Source organism: Lissotriton helveticus, chromosome 3_1 (assembly GCF_964261635.1).
Source record: "Lissotriton helveticus chromosome 3_1, aLisHel1.1, whole genome shotgun sequence".
Classification (NCBI taxonomy): domain Eukaryota; kingdom Metazoa; phylum Chordata; class Amphibia; order Caudata; family Salamandridae; genus Lissotriton; species Lissotriton helveticus.
This window is the reverse complement of record NC_136061.1, coordinates 237787228-237807432: the sequence shown is the minus strand read 5'-3', so window position 1 is coordinate 237807432 and position 20205 is coordinate 237787228. Positions and strand designations below refer to the sequence as shown.

The 20205-nt window shown below is 47.8% G+C and overlaps 1 protein-coding gene across 2 annotated transcripts in view; it reads left to right on the top strand.

Moving 5' to 3' along the window:
- Positions 1-20205, top strand: part of RABEP1 (rabaptin, RAB GTPase binding effector protein 1) — a 919122-nt gene that overhangs the window by 170714 nt on the left and 728203 nt on the right. For both annotated transcript variants that reach the window (XM_078679701.1, XM_078679700.1), the window contains exon 2: positions 8494-8622. In XM_078679701.1, coding sequence (XP_078535827.1) covers positions 8494-8622 — 129 coding nt within the window. The remainder of the gene's footprint in view (positions 1-8493; positions 8623-20205) is intronic.

The following is a 20205-nucleotide window of genomic DNA, read 5'->3' as shown; positions in this document are numbered from 1 at the left end:
CTCATAAATGCGTACATGCACAGATTTATTCAGTCACTCATCCATGCAGTCACACACCCACCCACGCATACAGACACTAGCACATAAACAGGTTCTAACGCAACAAATCACTCTTGACTATACATTCGCATATAAACATAAAACATTCTTTAACTTTTTAGAAACACACAGCCTGTTGATGATGTCATCAGTGATGTCATTTGAGATGTTATCAGTGATTTCATCACTGATGTCACTGAGCAGGTCATCAGTGATGTAATATATGACTTCAACAGCAGTGCAAAAAACAATACTAATGACAAATAGCAAAATTCCATTATTAAAAAGCATTAGAAATTCACTGAAAAGACCATAGGTTTCAGGCACGTTATAGTGAGAAATAAGCATTTAAAAAACCTTAGAAATTCACTGAAAAAACCATAGGTTTCAGGGACATTATAGTTAGTTGGACATTTCTCTCGTACAAACCCATAGAAATTCTTCTGTTATAGTTAGTTCAGCTAACTATAACTCGTGCACCCACAATGCACTGCTGATGACATCACATATTACATCAATCATGACATGGTCAGTGACATCACTAATGACATCTCAAATGACATCACTGATGACATCATCCACGTAAAAATCTGATGCACCTCCTCACACTCTAATATAACCTTTAATACACCCACTGTAAAAAAACAGACTACAATTTTCGAAAACATAGACACACTAATACCAGTTCAATTCAATTTTCAATTTATAATCTTTATTCGGTTCTTAAAAAGACACCATAAAAGCACAAATACAAAGTACACACATAAAAAGCTTTTAGTGTAACACATAAATAAATCACTAAATACGGGAGTCCTTGATCAAAATGTTCGTGCAATTTAACTCATCATGGGGACAGGCAAATGTCAATGGTCAATTTTCTCTAGTATTTCTTAGTCTTATCGCTACACGAATAAAATTTATGGTGCAAAAGAGGGTGTATGCGTCCTCTGCTTCCTGTAGGAATCTCAGGGCCGTTCTTGCATGTTTAGGTTTTATGTCTTTCAGAATCCCCACCAGGAACTTACGTCTAGGCATAGTATAAAATGGACACAATAGGATAAAATGAAGGGTATCCTGCGGAGACCTGTGGTCGCAGCCGCAGGTACCCTTCTCCGCCAGTGTGTGAGTAAACCCTGCCGGGACCGCAAGAATATGATGTAGCATGTTTAGTCTGAACCGTGTCATGACAAAGCGGTCCTGGGCGTTAAACATGACTCTTAAATAAGGTTCCATTCCATGCTTTGCTGTGAGTTCGTTATAGGTGGAATTTGTGGGTTTACAATTTTCTTTTTCTGCTCTTAATAGCTTGAGCTGTGCCAAGAAGAGGTTCTTTACCAATGATTTACTCTCAGATGTTATAGAGTCTGGGGATGTGAAAAAGTTTGTGCAATCGATTTCGGCTAGGGATTTCTTTACATATTTCAGCCAAGGGATGATATCACCTTTATCTTTTTTGAGGCAGTCCTCGATGATTTGTCTTGTTAGGCCGGCCTCTGGGTTAGTCCATATTTTGACCCATGCCAGGAGGGGTTTAATTTTGATTTTATCTTCTATGAAGAGTTCTCCTAGTTCTTCATGGATTACGTGGGCCGATACGCTCTGAGGGACCTTCAAAATTCTCCTCATAAATTTGTTTTCTTCAGTCTGTATCTGCTGGGCTTTACTATCCAAGAAGCCCCACACTTCTGCGCCATAAGAGACTTTCGCGCAACAAATTGCCCTATAAAGGTTCAGGATTTGTTCCGGGGACCATTTTCCCAGTCTTTGCCCATATCCCATGATAGCTCCTACTGAGGCTGTAAGTTTCGTAGAATGTTTTTCGACCAAGGGTTTAAAAGTGAGGTGATGATCAAATAGTACCCCCAAATACGAAAAGGTCTGAACTTTGTCGATTTTGTGTGACCCAATGTGAAAGGAAAAAGATCCTTTTGTAGGTTTTCCGACGCACATGATATAGGATTTTTCCAGATTAGTTGCCAGGTCTAGTTTGTCCATAAATCTGACAAACCCATCAATCAGTTTTTGCAGGCCAACGGGGGTTCTAGCAAGCAAAACCGCGTCATCGGCGTATAATAACACAGGTACCGCACGATGACCGATTTGGGGTGAGTCCACCTTGAGTTTAAGCAGGTCTTTTTCCAGCGAATTAATGTAAATGGAGAACAAAAAGGGCGCAAGGATACATCCTTGCCTTACTCCACTAGTGCAAGTGAAGGGGTCGGTCTTCTTACCCTCTTGGCTGTACCTTACACTTGCAGTGGTGTTCCGGTGGAGGTTTTGCAAGGTGTCCACTAGCGGTTGGTCCACTCCTAGTTCTACTAACATGCTCCAGAGCTTTCTCCTATTTACACGGTGGAAAGCCGCTGAAAGGTCCATAAACCCCATGTGGATGGACCCCTTTCCCACGATGGTATATTTGGCTATCAGGAGGTAAAGATTTAAACATTGGTCAGTAGTAGATCTGCCTTTCCTGAAGCCGTATTGCATTTCTGAGAGGATTTGATGTTCCTCGGCCCAATCTTGCAATCGCTGTAGGATGACTCGCCCTAGAACTTTTGCGGTCACGTCTATAAGCGATATGGGTCGGTAGCATTGGGGGTCGTCGCGGTTCCCTTTCTTGTAAATTGGGACTATGGTCGCCGTTGACCAGGACTGGGGTAGACCTGCCACCACCGCCTCGTTTAAAACCCTGGTGAGTAACGGTGCCCACCAATCAGGTTGACTCAGGTACAGGTCTGGTGGAATTCCGTCCGGGCCCGGGGCCTTATTTTTACTTAGTCCAGTTATTCCCCTTTTGACTTCTTTCAAAGAGAAGTCTAGCTTTGCCGGCTGATGTTTCCTCGATGTATCCTCCAGGGCTAGGTGATTTGAGTGGTTATATAGTCTCTGGAAGTGGGTCTGCCATTGCTCCGGTAAGATGATGTTTGTGATTTTTGGAGCCCCTTGGTCCTGGAAGCAAGGGGAATTAATCACTTTCCAGAAGCTAACAATGTCTTTTCTTTCAGCGGCGTTCCTTAAGTCCTCCCAGGCCTGGTTCTGTAGGTTTTGCTTGCGGATTTTCAAGGTCTTTTTATACTCCGCTCGGCTCTTTGTCACCCTGATCTTATCCCTTGGTTTGCAGTGGAGGCTATCCTTCAGTTCTTTAAGCGCCTTGGTGCAGTTCGCATCAAACCAGCGGGGATTTGAATTCATTTTGTTAGATCCCGTGGTTGTTAGTGAATTATTTACGTGTTGTGCGATTTCTTCGAAAGCCTTGACCACCCGGTCCCCGCATACACTTGGGTCTAAGCATTTGTCAATTGCATCTGAAGCATCTATTAATAATTTTTTATAAAAACTGACCCCATCAATTTTTACCCATTTAATTCTTCTTCCCTGATCCACAGCTTTTTCCACGGTGTCAGGTTTCTTTGGGCATGTGTTAAAATCAAAACCTTCAATTGCAATAAAGACCGGGTTATGATCACTAAAACTGCTGGCCTCTATTTTAGTGCTGGTAATGTTTCTTTTTAGGATGGGCGAGACTAGAATAAAATCAATGTAGGAGTGGCACCCTCTTCCTTTGTACGTTGGTGTCAGTTCTCCTAGTTCGCCCAATGCCACAAGGTCTAGCGTTTGGTTTAAGTTGTTCCTTTTCGTTAATCTCTCCAAATCCCATCCCTCTTTTGTATGTGCAAAGTGTGGGCCTTTCATTAAAGTGCATCTTGACCAGTCTTTATTAAAAGGTTTTAGTTTGTCGCATAAATGACAGTTAAAATCTCCCGTTAGTATTACGCTCAATTCATTTGGTGTCTTGTGTAAAAGGTTTGTTTCTTAAGCATTCCTCTAATTCGAAAATGACTTTTCCCCTCTCCATCAATGCTGGGGAATTGTACCAATTAACTAGGAAAAAGGTTATTCTTGCTGAGTTGAACCTTAGAACTTGTAGGTTATGTGAGGCCCATTTGATGTTACTCCAAGTGCCCTTAATGTCTAGGTTGACATATATGGCCAGGCCCCCACTTGCTCTCCCAGAGGTTACTTTTTTGGCTGGGACACAAAAGCTTTTGTATCCTTCCAGGCTGTAGTCATTTAATTCTAGGGCCCAAGTTTCCTGCAGGCAAATGATTTGGAATTTTTTGATGTAACTCAGCCATTCCTGTGATTCAAACTTGGCCGCTAGTCCTGCAATGTTCCAGGATGCTATTAGTAGATTTGGTGGCGTCATTTCTTTAATGGTCCTTTTTGGTTCTTCTGGTAGGGGCGTAACCTGTTTGCTTATTTCTGTTAAGGTGGCATTGTTGAGATGAGTGTCGCTAAGAATATTTGGCGGGTTTGTCCCTTTTTCTCTTCCAAGGCTGGTATTCGGGATTTTGGTGTATCCTCCTCTGTTGGGCACGTCCACTATTTCATTGTCCATCCCTTTTTCCCTTCCTGTTAGTGGTGGATTTTCCACCTTCAACCTCTCAGTCTTGGGAGACTGATTGTCCCATCCCTGTCAATCGACCTCTTCCAGCGCACTGAATCTGTTCCAGTGTGCGTATTGCATTAGGGAGGAGTCGTAGTTTGGCATGGCAAAGTTTGGTCTTTGCCATTGTGGTGGACCATAGTGGATACCAGGATATGGTAAGTTATTAGGGAAGGTTCTGTTGTTCTGCCTGATTCTTTGGGGTGCAAAGGGATAGAAATAAGACAAATGTACCGGGTGGATCTGTGTTCGGGTATAGCTAGGGGGGGCATTACAGATAAAATTGACTGCGTCCATATCTCTAAAATTTATCGTAATTATATCCCCTGCTATGGTCTTGGTGCCTTTACCGATCCACTCCCCTCTTCTTACAGACAGGATTCCCCCCAAAAAATTGGGGGGCAAGGGTCTGTGTGTTTGTAGCCACTGTGCGCATTTGTTTTTCAGTTCTATTTGTGTTTCCCGTTGGCCTTCCCTTAGAGGTGGAACTCCTGTTAACACCACTACATAGGGCAGTGCTTCGGGCGGGAGGTTAATTGACCTAAAGCGAGTAGATGTTTTGTTTTCTTTAGTTGGTACAGTCGGCGGAGGCTTTGGGTTCACGTTGGGAGTTTGGGCGTTGTTTGCTTCCAACGTTTGGGGAGGTCCTGGGTTTGATTTGTTATTTTCAGTCGTTGTTTTTCTGCTGCTTTTCCCTCTGTCTGATGTAGAGGAAACCTTTTGCTTATCTTTGCTACTTTTTTGACTGGCTCTATTTGGGGTTTTTGTAGGCGCATCAGGGATCGTAGGGACCTTGTCCTTAGTTTGGCTATGGGGTGTAACATCGGTCTGTTTTCTTAAACCGCCTTCTTGCCCTGGTTGGGATTTTGTGCCATTCCCTCTGTTGTTTACAATTGAGGTTAGTCTGTCTATTTTAGCTATGAGGGGTTTTAGCAGCACAGTAATTGAATGTTCGAGGTCCGTTTTAAGGTCAGCAACCATATTGGTGATCCAACACGGTATTCCCGAAGCAGGTGGGTTTATTGGTGTAACCAAGTTGTGATTTCTAGTTTTAGAGGATACTTTTGATGATCCTTTTTCCCCCCCACGTTTAGGGCCCTCCTTATGCAGATTTTTCTCAATGCTGCAGGGAGCGTTAGTATGGTTGTGTGTTTGTACAGCAGATCTCTCGCTACGAGTATCTGCAGAGACCTGCGCGCAAGGTAGGTCAGCAAAAGAAGAGGGAGAGAGGGGCAAGCTGGTGTTGAATTCCTCTACCGAGTCTCGAGAGGCCTCGGTCAGGTTAATGAGGGATTCCTGAGTTTCCTGAATAATTGTCACAGGTGGTAGTGACATTCTTCTTTCTGTATCTGCGATAGCATTTGACACTGCCCCTATTGTTTGTTTGAGCATTTTGTCAATCGCGGTCAGTGTTGGTAGTGGCGGTGGAGGATCCATTTTATTTTTTGCGCTTGACCTTAAGGTGGGCATCTTGGGCTTCTTGCTGGTCTTCCTCATAATCTGTAGTGCTGAATACAGATGGTAGATTTTACTAGAGCAGATGTAACCGACTAGGAGCCTGGATCAAGAGTTGTAAAGTGCGATTTTTCAGGGGGGTGGCCCAGCCTGGCCTCTTCTGGCCTCTGAGGGCCACAGAGGGCCCGCCCTTTGCCCGGGCTTCGCTCGGCGTCCCGCTCGCGTCCCGCTATGCGGTAAGCTGCTAAATATGAGGAGGTTTTGCAAGCAGGGGGCGTGTCTTCCTGGGGGCGCGCCCGTGCACACCTGTGCTGCGCAGGGACTCCTGGTCTTTTGAGTCCCTGCGGCGCGCTCCCTCGATGTTGTCTCGGTGCTCCTCCTCCTGGGACAGACCCAACAGCGCGAGTGCTCTCCCAGCCTCGACCCCACGCCACTCACCGCGCAGCAGCGCCCGCGAAGCGGGTGCTGCAAGTTGTAGCGTTGCGGGAGGGCGGTCGATCCCTCCTGGGACACAGGGAGGCCGGGTGTCAGCAAAGGCGAGAGTAAAAAGTCTGGAAAGCCTAACGGCGACAACAGCAACAGTCTAGTAAGTACAGCGGATACACTAATACCAGTTACTACATACTCACTCATTGAGTGCTAGGTCAAAACACACATTCATTCATTCACCTATACAGTCACTCATACATGCGTTCACTCATCAATACAACACTACTGTATGCACTCGTACACCTATACAGACACTCACACACCACCACTCATCCAGTTACTCACACATGTAGTCAGTCATGCAAAGTATCAATCACACTCCCATTTACTCACCTATACAGTTATACACACACTACATAACTTATTCAAACAGAAATAAACGCATACTTACTCTCTTATACAATCACTGACACAAGTACACACTCATCCATACAGCCACTCTCACAATAACAGACTCTCACTTATAGTCATTTATGTACTTCAACTCTCACACGCACTGCCTTTTACATATGTAGTTACTTAGACATGTACCGTTGAGACATCCATTCACTCACCCATACAGCTGTTTCTACATGCACTCTTGAACCCATACACACAGTGAATCAACCACTCAAACATCTATGCACAGAGTTACACACCTTCTACCCACCCCCACACACACACTCGGGCACCCATACAAATACTCAGGCAACCAATCAATAACCCATATAGTCACTCATGTAGCTACTGACCAACCCATGAAGCAGCTTATACAACAGACAGACTGATACAGACATTCACACAGTTTAGTCACTAACCAATGCATTCAGTAAGACGCATGTAATCACTCACTTAAACAGTTAGTCATGCACCTACTAAACCCTCCATCCAGACACTTCTACACCCAATCATTCTTCAATACACCTTGGTGTGTGTGTATGTGTATATATATATATATATATATATATATATATATATATATATATATATATATATATATATATATATATATATATATATATATATAACTTAAAGAAAAACAGTCACTGGATGATGTCATCAGTGATGTCATCAGTGATGTAATTTGTGACTTCATCAGCAGTGCATTGCGGGTGTGCAAGTTATAGTTAGCTGAACTAACTATAACAGGGGAATTTCTATGGTTTTGTATGAGAGAAATGTCCAACTAACTATAATGTCCCTAAAACCTATGGTTTTTCAGTGAATATATATATAGATATAGATATATATTTATATATTAATAATTATATCGTATAGTCCGAAAACTGAGACCAAAGGGCTCCTTGGTGGGACAAATGCAAGAATATTGAGAAAAACTATTCATTCAAGAGCAGATACTTGCTATAAACAGAAACGCCATCCAGCACGAGCAATGGGCTGAATCATAGCTCACTCTAAGTACATTATGTGTTGGGTCGCTCCAGCAGAGAACTAAAGCTGTTTGTAGTTGAGGTGAAAATATAGAGGAGGGTCTGTGGTTTGAGAGGTGATGGGGCGAAGGGGCTGAGGAAGATCACCCCTTTCCTCTGCTTGAACAGGTGTATGTCCTTTAACCTTCTGACTCCGGCTGTGTCTCAGTGGCTTAACGGATCAGATGTATCCAGATTTATCTTCTGCTTGTGGTTATCTTTTCAAATTTTGCGTTCACAAGCACAGTGATGGTCCATGCATGTCTGGAGAGAATGGTCAGTAAAAGCAGTCCTTTCTTTTCCTGAAAAATGTTTAATCGACAAGAATGTCATTGTAGTTCTGTGTTTCAAATTCAATTTATCCCCAAAAAAGCGGCCACTGTAGTTTTCCATTAATTGTTCAGCATGTATTTGCAAAACATCCAATTCGTATGCTGTGTTTACAGCAGTGTGTGGACCCATATTAGTGAATAATCAAAAATGTATAGCTTCTTGTAACTTTTTGCCGTCCTTACCACTCTTGTAACATCACTACATGTTTCCATAAATGCGTTAAATATGTACCCCATTAAAAGCACAAAGTAATTCCAAAATTTGATTTTTAATTTGTAACCAGGCAAGATCGTTTAAGAAATATTTGTCTTATTTTCTTAGTGGCTCTCCACCAACGTGTTGCAGAATTGGAAGAAAAAAATGCAGAGTTTCAAACTGTAAAGCAGCAACTAGAGCAAGAGTTTAATCAGAGAAGGGCAAAATTTAAAGAATTGTACTTGGCAAAGGAAGGTAGGTTAACCATGTTCACTTCTGACGATTTTATTTTGGCTACAAATTATTGTGGGATGTTGCAGTAATATGTCCAGAAAATGTACGTTTTCAGCTAGAATTGATAATAATAAAACATTATTCAGGATGTTGTAAGATGTCGAACCGAATTATGTTTTCTTTGGATTATTGGTTATCGGTTGCAGGGTAAATCTTTCACGTATTATGAGTTTAGTACATAGGCTAAAATCAGCCAGTTAACGATTGCAGTATTCCCTATTGTTTGCTGCCTATACGTTGTTTTTAAGACGTAGTAAATATTTCCGTAAAACAACCTTAAAATGTGCATGTTGTTCTCCTTTGCATATATTTTGGGATATATTGCATTGCTCCCATGTTTCATATTTAGAAAGCACGTGTTTGTTTCCTAGTCACAATGCAAGGACGTTTTTAGTTAAATGGTAGTTATCTAGCATTTAGTTAAAACATGTTTTTCAGTTTGCTGTCTGGCTCCCTTGAGGCAATGTCTCATAAGTGAAGCCGTGCACATATTTTATATTTGTGGGTTTAAATAATATTTTCCGAAAATGATAGACCTATTTGCTTCCGTGTTTTTCACAAGAAAAATGACTATAAGCATCTTTATATGCCATCACTTTGGAACATGTTATGTAAGCAGTTGTCATTTTCCATTTGGGATCATCCTAACATTCAAAGTATTTGTTTAATAGCCTATAATTGTGTAACAAACACAGTATGTGGTTGGATGTTAAAAGCAAGCTGTTCTTTAAAAAACTGTTTGTACAGTGAAGTATTCAAAACGGGCATTAAAAAGGAGTGCTCAGAGTTTATTGGAGTGATAAAGGAACACACACTACAGGAAGTGCTCTTAATATGGGTAGACTAAAGCTAATATCAAATACTGAATGGTGCAACACACTGTAGATAACCAGTCCCTAGAGTCTTAAAAAGAGGAGCACTGATGTACCCCTCTACGCAATTTGTATGAAGCTTTTTGCACATCAGTTTAAAAAAGTTTATTGTTTTCAAGCGGTTGCTTCTAACTTTTCTTTAATCTATAAAGCTCAGTCCAAATCAGTTTTTGGTAGTTGCTTGAATATGTTCTTCCAGCTGTCACATTCTTCTTCAGTCGTGTTGGTAAACAGTGCCTTAATCGGGACTTTATTCAATATTGTGTACCCGTAGTCTGAGACGTGCATAGTAGCAGTCAACGTAAAAGGCTTTCTCTTAATTAGCCTGCCATCTTGCGATGTATGATCCTAAACCCATGTGCTAGTTTGTAATAGTGTTCTTGCCAAGACTGCTATTACATATGTGCTGCCACAACTGCAGACTATTTGATTACTAGTCCTTAAAATCTCAACAGAAACATATTATTGTTATAATATAGTTTTACTACTTGGGATACAGGTCTACTGAGGATCATACATCACAAGGTACTGGGTTACTTCCAAAAGTACATGTCTGTTACTTAAAACAGCTGCCAGGCACATCTCAGATTATGGATACTTAATATTGTACTGTAAGAGTGCCTGGATTAGCCACCCAATTTACGAAACACTTGTTGGTCAGAATAAAGCTGTTGGGATGGAAATTCTTTTGCATGACTCCGGAGAGTATGCTTCCTGACTCTGTGATGCTTTCCTGGCAATTCACTAGAAAGTTGCAGTATGTGTATTTCTTTCCTTTGTTCTTTTTGTTTTTTTTAACCTCTGTGATTAGGAATTATGCATGTGTACTGCAGGTCTCCCTGTTTACATGGACTGGGACTCTAGAATTTAACTTTTTACTGGTAGCCGCTCCTGTCCTCTTTGCCAATACTATGGAAGACTGTTAGTGGTGGCAGCAATCATTTATAGTCAAGGGTGCCTGCACCCTTTGAGACTGGTTGGTTACCACATCCTTAATGATACATTATGTGTAGCCTCCCATACCTGTTTTTTCACATCTGTCATGTCTGAGCAATGCATGTTGAAAGCATGAGTCTTCACTGAGTAGGGACAGATTTTTGAGCCTCTGTGTTTGTTAGTGAGTTGGTATCAGTTCTGTTAACTTTTGAGCTCCGGAGTATCCTTGTAGAAGCTTGATGGTTAGGAAAAGGAACACCCCTCATCTGTGTTTAGCTCAGACTTGCCTTCTGCTGGGTGATGATCATTGCTTCCTAGCCTGGAGTTAGTTACTATTGCTTCCTGGGGATAGCACAGACTCAAGAGGATGATGGCAGGGTCTCCTCCATGTAGTATTCCTGCAGGAAATATGCCCCTAGAATTTGAGGGGCTCCCAGGATTCAAAATAGCAGACCACCTTAACCTGTTCATCATGGTTTGGTAAAGGACTACCCTCATTGGCCAGTGGGGGGGGGGTTCTAATTCTGAGAAGGAACAGCCTCCAGTGTGACTGAGTGAGTAGTGGACCAGTACTGGAATCATCTTTTATTGCAATTGTCCCTGACAGACCTGGGAGCTGGTTTTAGGCTTGAGAAATTGTTTCTGTGACAGATTGTGTGTCGAAAAGGAATTTACCAGCCTGAGGGAAGGAGTTGGACATCAGCTCACAAGGCAGAGGATTTTACAGCATCCCAGAATAAAACCAGCTACCTGTGGTGGCTGTGGGAGGTGGTTCAGGAGGGGCAACCATGTTGAACCACAAGGCAACGTGAGGCAATATCACAATTTAAGGAAATTTGCTGCACAACGGTAACGAGAGAAACCAGGGATGCTCTTTACTTTCATTGAAAGTGAGACTGCTTGGTCAATGACCCCTCCTCTCTCTGTCTTTGGGGAGCCTGTTGGTGCTTTCTGTTACTGCCTGTAGCTAGAGAAGATTGCCTTCTTTGAAGAACATATGATTTGAACCCTTGGTCCCTGCTCTAAGACTTGTATAATCTCCAAATTTGTTGTTGCTTGTTCTCCACCAGTAACAAGTGGCACCATCCCAGTGGGTGATGTCAGACTCTAGACTGTGACCAATGGGCTTGAGTGAACACCCCCACCCCTTTTTGTGTCATCTGAGAGTATCCGGTCGTGCTGGCACCCTAACCAGCCACTACCCTTGTACAGCTAGGCCAGTAACCTTAGTGGTACTTCAGTAAATGTGCCTAAATACTGGAACCCTGGTACCACAGAGCAGTAGAAGGGTGGGTACATCTGAATGGCGGAACAGTGTGTGGACTGAGAATATGTGACTTCATATCATCTGCTGAAGTCAAATAATGACAATACAAGTATTGGCTCATTTGTCCTAGCTTTGAAAGGAAACACTGTACAACCTAGTCTGTATTTGTCAGATGTTAACTTTTTGTAGTGCTTAGCTTCAAGGCATTGTAATACTGCCTGGGTTTGAAACTCTGGCCCATACAGTCTTGGAGAGATATGATTTTAACTGGGTATCTTGGTTTATGTGCAGTTTATTCATCGTGTATGTATTTTGTAAAGTGAAGCATTGACTGTGTGTTGATTTTATTAGCTGACATTGTTGTGTAAACTGTATTCAGCATGTCTAACCACTTCAAGTGTTGGAGAGGGGTACTTGGTTATCCAGTTTGGGGTCCAATAGACCTTTGTGCTCAGGAAACAAGTGGTTTCCATCTGCAATTGATGCAGCTGGAGCCAGTAATCCCCGATTCTGTAGTAGGGTATCTCTGTGTATAGTCATAATCTAGTGAATAGTCCTGCTCATGTGCGGGGACCCCGGAGCAATCAAAAATAATCTCTTAAACTGTCTTCTGTGCAGTCCTGCATAGACACTTAAGAGAGAATTAAAGACAAATAATGCAGCCTATACATGCAAGGCTACACTGTCTAGTACTTCAACTAGAAATGCAAAAGATATTCCACCAATATCATATTCAGCACAGTCTGCCAAGTTTCATCCACTGAGAAAACTTCCCCCTTCACCAAATCCTTAGAATGATAGAGAGGAAGGTATGGACAGACAAGCCCCTCATAGGCTGCCATTATGTGGCTTAAAATGGCATACTGTGCCTTTAAGGAAACTTTCCAGAACTCTCTTGGTATCCCAGAATGCACAGCAACTCCCTCCACTTTCAGTTATTTTTTCCGGCTCCTGCTAGCAGGACCCTGGAGCATTGAGCTCTCCCTTTTTGGGTGTTTTGTCTAAATTTGTTTGCACTTTTAAAGTGATAAGAGTGTTTCACTCGACGTGTTTTTGTTCCTTCTTCCCTTTGCTGGAGTTTTCTGGTGATTTTGGCCACTCTTTTGTTAGATATGCCTTCCTTATTTGACAAATGTCCTGAGTGTACCAGGAAGAAGGCCAAATCTGATCCACACAGGGTGTGTATCCTCTGTCTCCCTTCTTCTCATGTCCCTTTGGATTGTGAGATCTGCCAGCAGTTCTCCAACAGGACCCTGAAGGACAGAGAGAAGACTCTGCTCCGAGGACTGGAGCAAAGAAGACAGCAAGATCAAGGTGCGTCTGGCCATGGAGAGGCCTCTTCCTCTGCCCGTACTTCGGCCTCTGGGGGGCTCCCCAGGAATGAGAAGGCCAGAAAACGTCCCCGGTCTCAGTTGACGTCAATAGCCTCGACGTCGGCGTCGAGAGGGATGACCACCGTCTGCTCCCTGTCTCCCCTGGGCTCTGGGTCGAAGCGACGTCGAAGGGAGTGACGTCGAGACCTCGGACGAGGTCGACGTCGAGGACCGCTTTGTCGTCGAGACGCCATCGACGTCGTGAAGGGTCTGGAAGACACTTGCGCTCGCCGTCGAGGCGACACCCCCGTCCGGCGTCTACTCGACGTTTGTCGTCAAGACGAAGATCGTCGACATCAAGAAGAGGAAGATCATCGACGTCGAGAAGGCGTTCATCGACGTCGAGAAGGTGTTCGACGCCGAGACGCTCGACGTCAAAGAGGAGGTCAGCGTCGAGAAGGAGAAAATCGACGTCCAGGAGGCTTTCTAAGACCAGGACGGAGTCCCAGGGCTCGGTAGTCCGCCTTTTCACAGCGCCGTCGCTCGTCCACGAGGAGGTCGGCCTCTAGGTCACCCCCATCAAGGCCGGCGCGGAAAAGAAGAAGAGTGGTAGAGTCTCCGGGCTCGGAGTACTCCCAGACCTTTTCGCCCTCACGGCCAGGACGCCTACACCTCCCCCGTTGCCCAAGGACCCTCCTCCGCGTAATCCTACGCCTCCACCGCCTCCTGTCCCCCCCCATAAACCGCCTCCTCTTCCATCGCCACCTCCTCCAAGGTATACCTATTTACCTCATCTCCCGACACCACCTACGGGGCTTCCATGTCCTAGGCTCCCTCCTTTACGGCCAGTGGACAGACCGAGGTCGAGGAGGTCGAGATCTCGCTCCAGACGGAGGGATAGATCCAGAAGTGACCGCCGTTCTTCCACACGGTCCCGACGGCGCCACAGGAGGGACAATCAATCAATCAGCAAATTTGTAGAGCGTGCTACTCACCCGCTAGGGTCTCAAGGCGCTGGGGGGAGGGGGAGTCACTACTGCTCGAACAGCCAGGTCTTGAGTTGTTTCCTGTAGGAGAGATGATCCTGGGTCAGCCGTAGGTGGGTGGGAAGGGAGTTCCATGTCTTGGCCGCCAGGTAGGAGAAGAATCTTCCTCCGGCGGTGGATCTGCGAATTCGTGGATCTGCGAATTCGTGGGACGGTGGCAAAGGCGAGGCTGGCGGATCGGAGCTGGCGAGTGGGTGTGTAGAATGCGAGGCGGCTGTTGAGGTATTTGGGGCCTATGTCGTGGAGAGCCTTGTGTGCTTGGGTGAGGAGTCTGAACGTGATCCTCTTGTTGACGGGGAACTGGTGCAGGTCTTTCAATTGGGCAGAGATGTGGCTGTGACGAGGGATGTCCAGGATGAGTCGTACAGAAGCGTTTTGTATGCGCTGGAGTCTTTTCTGGAGTTTGGCTGTGGTTCCAGTGTAGAGGGTGTTCCCGTAGTCCAGTCGGCTGGTGACGAGGGCCTGGGTGACCATCTTCCTGGTTTTGGTGGGGATCCACCGGAAGATCTTTCGGAGCATGCGCAGGGTGTTAAAGCAGGATGACGAGACGGCGTTGACTTGCTTGGACATCGTGAGGGAGGAGTCCAGAATGAAGCCCAGGTTGCGAGCATGGTCCGTTGGCTTGGGGGCGGTGCCCAGGGCAGGGGGCCACCAGGAGTCGTCCCAGGCAGAGGGAGATGGTCCCAGGATGAGGACTTCCGTCTTGTCTGAGTTCAGTTTCAGACGGCTGAGCTTCATCCATTACGCGACGTCCTTCATTCCTTCCTGGAGGCTGGCTCTGGCGGTGTCGTTGGAGAGGGAGAGGATCATCTGGGTGTCGTCGGCGTAGGAGATGATGTTTAGGTTGTGTTGGCGTGCGATGGCTGCCAGGGGGCTCATGTAGAAGTTGAAGAGGGTGGGGCTGAGCGAGGATCCTTGCGGAACGCCGCAGATGACTTCGGTGGCCACGGATCGGAACGGGGGGAAGGCGGACTCTCCGGGTTCTTCTGGCGAGGAACGAGATGATACACTCCAAGGCTGTTCCTTGGATTCCGGTGTTGCTGAGGCGTTGTATCAGGGTGCGGTGACATACGGTGTCGAAGGCTGCTGAGAGGTCCAGGAGGATGAGTACAGCCGTTGTCGAGCAGGGACCTGATGTCGTCGGGGGAGCCGGAGTGGATGGTGTTCATCGTGCGGGTGGTGTCTTCGGTGCTGATCGGGGTCCAGTTGCAGAGGGTGGTGGTGGGGGGCGCTGGTTCTGTGGTTGGGTGCGTGGTCTCGCCGAAGCTGTTGTGTATGTCGGCGATCTTGCGGTGAAAGAACTAGGCGAGTGAGTCGCAGAGGTCTTGCGAGGGTGTGATGTCGTTGATGCAGGCGCTGGGGTTGGAGAGCTCTTTAACGATGTTGAAGAGTTCCTTGCTATTGTGGGTGTTGTTGTCCAGACGTTCTTTGAATGTTGTCCTTTTGGTGGTGCGGATCAGCTGGTGGTGTTTGCGGGTGGCGTTCTTGAGGGCTGTCATGTTCTCCATTGTCTGGTGGTGGCGCCAGGCTTTCTCGAGGGTGTGGCAGGTTTTCTTGGAGTTTTTGAGGTTGTTGGTGAACCACGAGGCTTTCTTGCTGCCGGGTCTGTTGGGAGGGTTCTTCAGTGGCGCGAGGTCATTGGCGCAGTTGGTGAGCCACTGTGTGAGGTTGCGGGCTGCTTCGTTGGGGTCCCTCGTGTTGGTGGGAGGGTTCTGGCTGAGGGAGGTGGTGAGTTGGTCGGCGGTGATCTTGCTCCAGCTTCTGCGGGGAACCTGTTGCGGGTGGTGCTGGTTCGTGGTTCTCCTGAAGTTGAAGTGGACGCAGCTGTGATCTGTCCAGTGTAGTCCGGTAGAGTGGCTGAAGGAGATGTGCTTGCTGGAGGAGAAGATGGGGTCTAGCGTGTGACCGGCGTAGTGGGTGGGGTTGTTCACCAGTTGCTTGAGTCCGAGGTAGGCGAGGTTGTACGGGAGGGCGGCGATGTTGCTGTCATTGTTGTTCTCCAGGTGGAAGTTGAGGTCTCCTAGGAGGATGTAGTCTGAGGAGGTAAGGGCGTGCTGGCTGATGAAGTCTGCGATGGCTTCGCTGAATTGTGTGCGTGGTCCCGGGGGTCTGTAGATGAGAGTGCCTCTGAGGGTGGTCTTGGGGTCGGTGTGTATCTGAAAGTGGAGGTGCTCGGCAGCGGTGAGGGTGTCATCGGAGTTGGTCGTGATTCGGATGATGTTTTTGTGGACGATGGCGATGCCTCCTCCGGTTTGGTTGATGTGGTCCCTCCGGGCGATCTTGTAGCCCTCCGGGATGACTATGGCGATGTCGTGGGCTGAGGAGGCGTTCATCCAGGTTTCTGTGAGGAAGGCACGTCTGGTGAGGTTGTGTCGAGGAGGTTCCAGAGTTCAACGACGTGTCTGTGGACGGAGCGGGTGTTGAGCAGGATGCACTTGAGGTGAGTGCTGCTGGTCCCTGGCTTGGCAGGAGCGGTGCCGGTTCGGAGGCAGGAGAATTTGCAGGCTTGGCAGGTGAAGGGTCCGTGGGTGCGTTTCGGGTTGGCTCGGTGGCAGGCGGGGTTCCGGCCGGCGTTGAGTGCGTTGAGGGTGGCGGCGTCGTAAGTTTGTCGCGTGGGCTGGCATCGTCGGGGGCCAGGGGTCCTGGCGCTGGGCGCGGTCCAGACGCGGACGGGCACAGACGGGCTTGCCTTAGGTACGCCTTAGGCACGCCTTCTGCGCGCGTCTGCTGCGCGCGGTCGCTTCGTGGTCTGCATAAGAGTGCTGACAGGAGAGAGGAGCAGCTGGATGGCGGGAGCGGGGCGGCGAATGGGGAGACGGGGGGGCAGGGCCGCAGCGCGCAGCGGCGGGAAAAAATGAGCGGCAGGAGGCAACAGGAGACCGGGGAGAGCAGGCGGCAGCGGCGTGGGGGCGACCTAACCTGAAGTCAGGGTCACAGATCGGACAGGTCTAGGTCCCGCCACACGGACTCGTCCAGTGCCTGGGACTATTCGCCAACATTGTCGGACTCCCCTCGGAGGAGGGTGTCCCCAGTAGACAACATCGTCTCCTTCCAAGAGGTGTTGTTACGTGGGGCGGCAAAACTGGGCATTACACTCACGGTGCCCACGTCATCTTCGAGACCCTGCATAAGAATAGCTGTCTCGCCCGTTGTTGCCCCTGGTACCAGGGCTGGAAGAACCGGCCATGGAGCTCTTCCTCACCCCAGCCTCTACAAAATCGGCACCTTCAAGGCTGCAAAAGAAATACAGGGCCCTGGTCTCAGACCCGGCGTTCCTTCGCTCGGACCCTGTACCGGACTCGGTGATAGTGACGGCGGCGAGAAAACAGCACTCCACCGCCCGTCGTCGACGCTACCTCCTGACAAGGAGAGCCGCTTGATGGACTCGGCCGGCAGGAAAGTCTGCGGTACGGCCTTCACGTCTATGAAGGCTGCGAGTGCCTCGGCCCTATTGGGCCGTTACGATCGGGCCTTATGGGAGTCCTTGCAGCAGTTCCTGGAACACCTTCCCAAGGACAAAAGAGAGGAATTCCAAGAGATCATTAATGAAGGGATGATGGTCTCTAACCAGGTGATAAGCTCGGCCGCGGATTCCTCGCTCTTGGCAGCCCACGGGTACTGCCATGGGATCAACCTGCGATGCCATGCCTGGCTGCATCTGACGTCACTGAAGCCAGAGGCCCAGCAGAGGGTCGCCATTCTACCGTTTTCAGGAGCGACCCTGTTCGGCAAACATGCAGATGAGGAGATGGCCCGCAAGAAGGCGGAGGCTGAAACCCCGACGGCTGTTGGGTTGGAGAAGCCGAAGGAACAGAGGAAGACCTTCCGCTCGTTCCAGAGGCGTTACGGTGCACAGGGCAGAGGGCAAGGTCGGCAGGCTGGACAGTAACAACAGCAGCAGTACCAGCGGCGGCCGTTCCAAAAGCGCCAGAGAGGCAGAGGTGGTCAGCAGTCCTCCTGCGCGAACAAGGGCCCAGCCGGGTCTAAGCCCTGAGGTGCTACTTTCCCCTCTTCCGTTACCCGCTCCGGAGGGGGAACGCATACAAAATTACTTTGCAGAGTGGAGAAAAATTACTCAGGACAAGTGGGTGCCGAATATTGTTTGCAATGGATACAGTCTTGGTTTTCTCAGCCCGCCTCCAGCGATTACACCGGTTTGCTCGCAGTTCCAACTGCGTGAGCTCCAGGCGGAGGCAGATACCCTGTTAAGAAAAAGGGCGATAGAAGAAGTACCTCTGTCTCAAAGGGGAAAGGGTCTTTACTCACGCTTCTTTCTGGTGCGCAAGAAAGACTACAACGAGTTCAGGCCCATTCTGGATTTGCGACAAGCAAACAAATTGATTCGCAGGGAAAAGTTTTGCATGCTGTCTTTGCACCAGATTTACCCTCAGCTGCAAAGGGGAGACTGGCTTTACGCGATAGATCTACAGGATGCGTACTTCCATGGGCTCATTGCACGGAAACACCGGAAGAACCTGCGCTTCCAAGTCGGCGTCAATCATTACTAATACACCGTACTCCCGTTTGGACTGAAGTCTGCTTCCAGGACTTTTTCAAAGTGCATGGCAGTGGTGGCGGCACACCTGAGAGAGAACAAGGTGTTTGTTTACCCTTACCTGGACGATTGGTTGATCAAAGCCTCCACCTTCCAGGAAGCGCAGTTGCACTTCAATAGGACGGCCGTTCTGTTGAACCAGCTGGGATTGCACATAAACATGTCCAAGTCGGTCCCGACTCCGGTCCAGTGCCTACAGTACTTGGGAGCCTCCATCAATACGCTGTCAGCAAGCGTGTCTCCTTCGGAGGAGAGACGCTTTTCGCTTCTTCGGAAGGCTCAGGCTCTCATAGCTGTTCCATCTACAACAGTGAGGACGGTGTCTTCTCTACTGGGGCCGATGGCCTCTTGTATCTTCCTCACTCCACATGCGTGCCTACACATGCGGCCGCTGCAGGAATGTTTGGAGGATCAGTGGGACCAGAGGCAAGGGAACTGGGACGACAGGATACAACTGTCTCTGCACGCTCAGCAGTCCTGGAGATGGTGGTGTTCGCAGAGAACCTCCTCAAGGGGGTTCCGTTCCACAAGGACATTCCCACTCAGACTATCATGATGGATGCTTCTCTACACGGCTGGGGAGCGCATTCCGGACAGTTGCAGATTCAAGGAATGTGGTCCCCGATGGAGTCCACGTACCACATCAATTTCCTGGAACTCTGAGCTGTTCGCTTGGCGCTGAAGTCCTTTCATCCGTCCTTCCAGACCAACTCTCTGCTTGTACAGACGGACAATACGACCATGATGTATTACCTCAACAAGCAGGGGGGCTCGAAATCGTGCACACTGTCACAGGAAGCGCAGGCGATCTGGCACTGGCTACTAGCTACCCATCTGCCAGGTGTGCAGAATGCTCAGGCGGACGCACTCAGCAGACTGATCCAGGAAAACCACGAGTGGGTCATAAACGATGAAGTCCTCGAAGACGTCTTCGCCAGGTGGGGCACTCCAGACGTAGATCTGTTCGCCACCGCCAACAACAGCAAATGCCGAGACTTCGCATCCAAGTATTACCAGCAGGGGACTCTGGGGAATGCGTTATGGATCAACTGGTCGAACAGCTTTCTGTACGCTTTTCCGCCCATTCCCCTGATTCCGGCGGTGCTCATCAAGCTGTCCCAATCCAGGGCGCGAATGATCCTCATTGCTCCGGAATGGCCCAGAGAGTGGTGGTTCACGGACCTGCTTCACCGGTCTCTCCTTCCTCACATACGGCTGACGTGCCGGCCGGACCTTCTCATGAAGTTCGGGGGGCAGATGGTGCACCCCAACCTCTCGTCTTTGAGTTTGGCGGTATGGCTCCTGAGATAGTGCAATATGGCCATTTGAATCTTCCTGAAGATTGTATGGACATACTGAAGGAGTCTAAGCGGCCTTCCACTAGGACTTCCTATGGTTACAAGTGGAAGAGATTCTGCGTCTGGTGCACGTCCAAGAACTATGATCCGACGACATGCAAGGAAGATGTCCTCCTTCCATATCTTTTGCGTTTGGCGCAGTCTGGCCTTAATTTCCATTCTATTAAGGTTCATCTCGCTGCGCTGACTGCCTACAG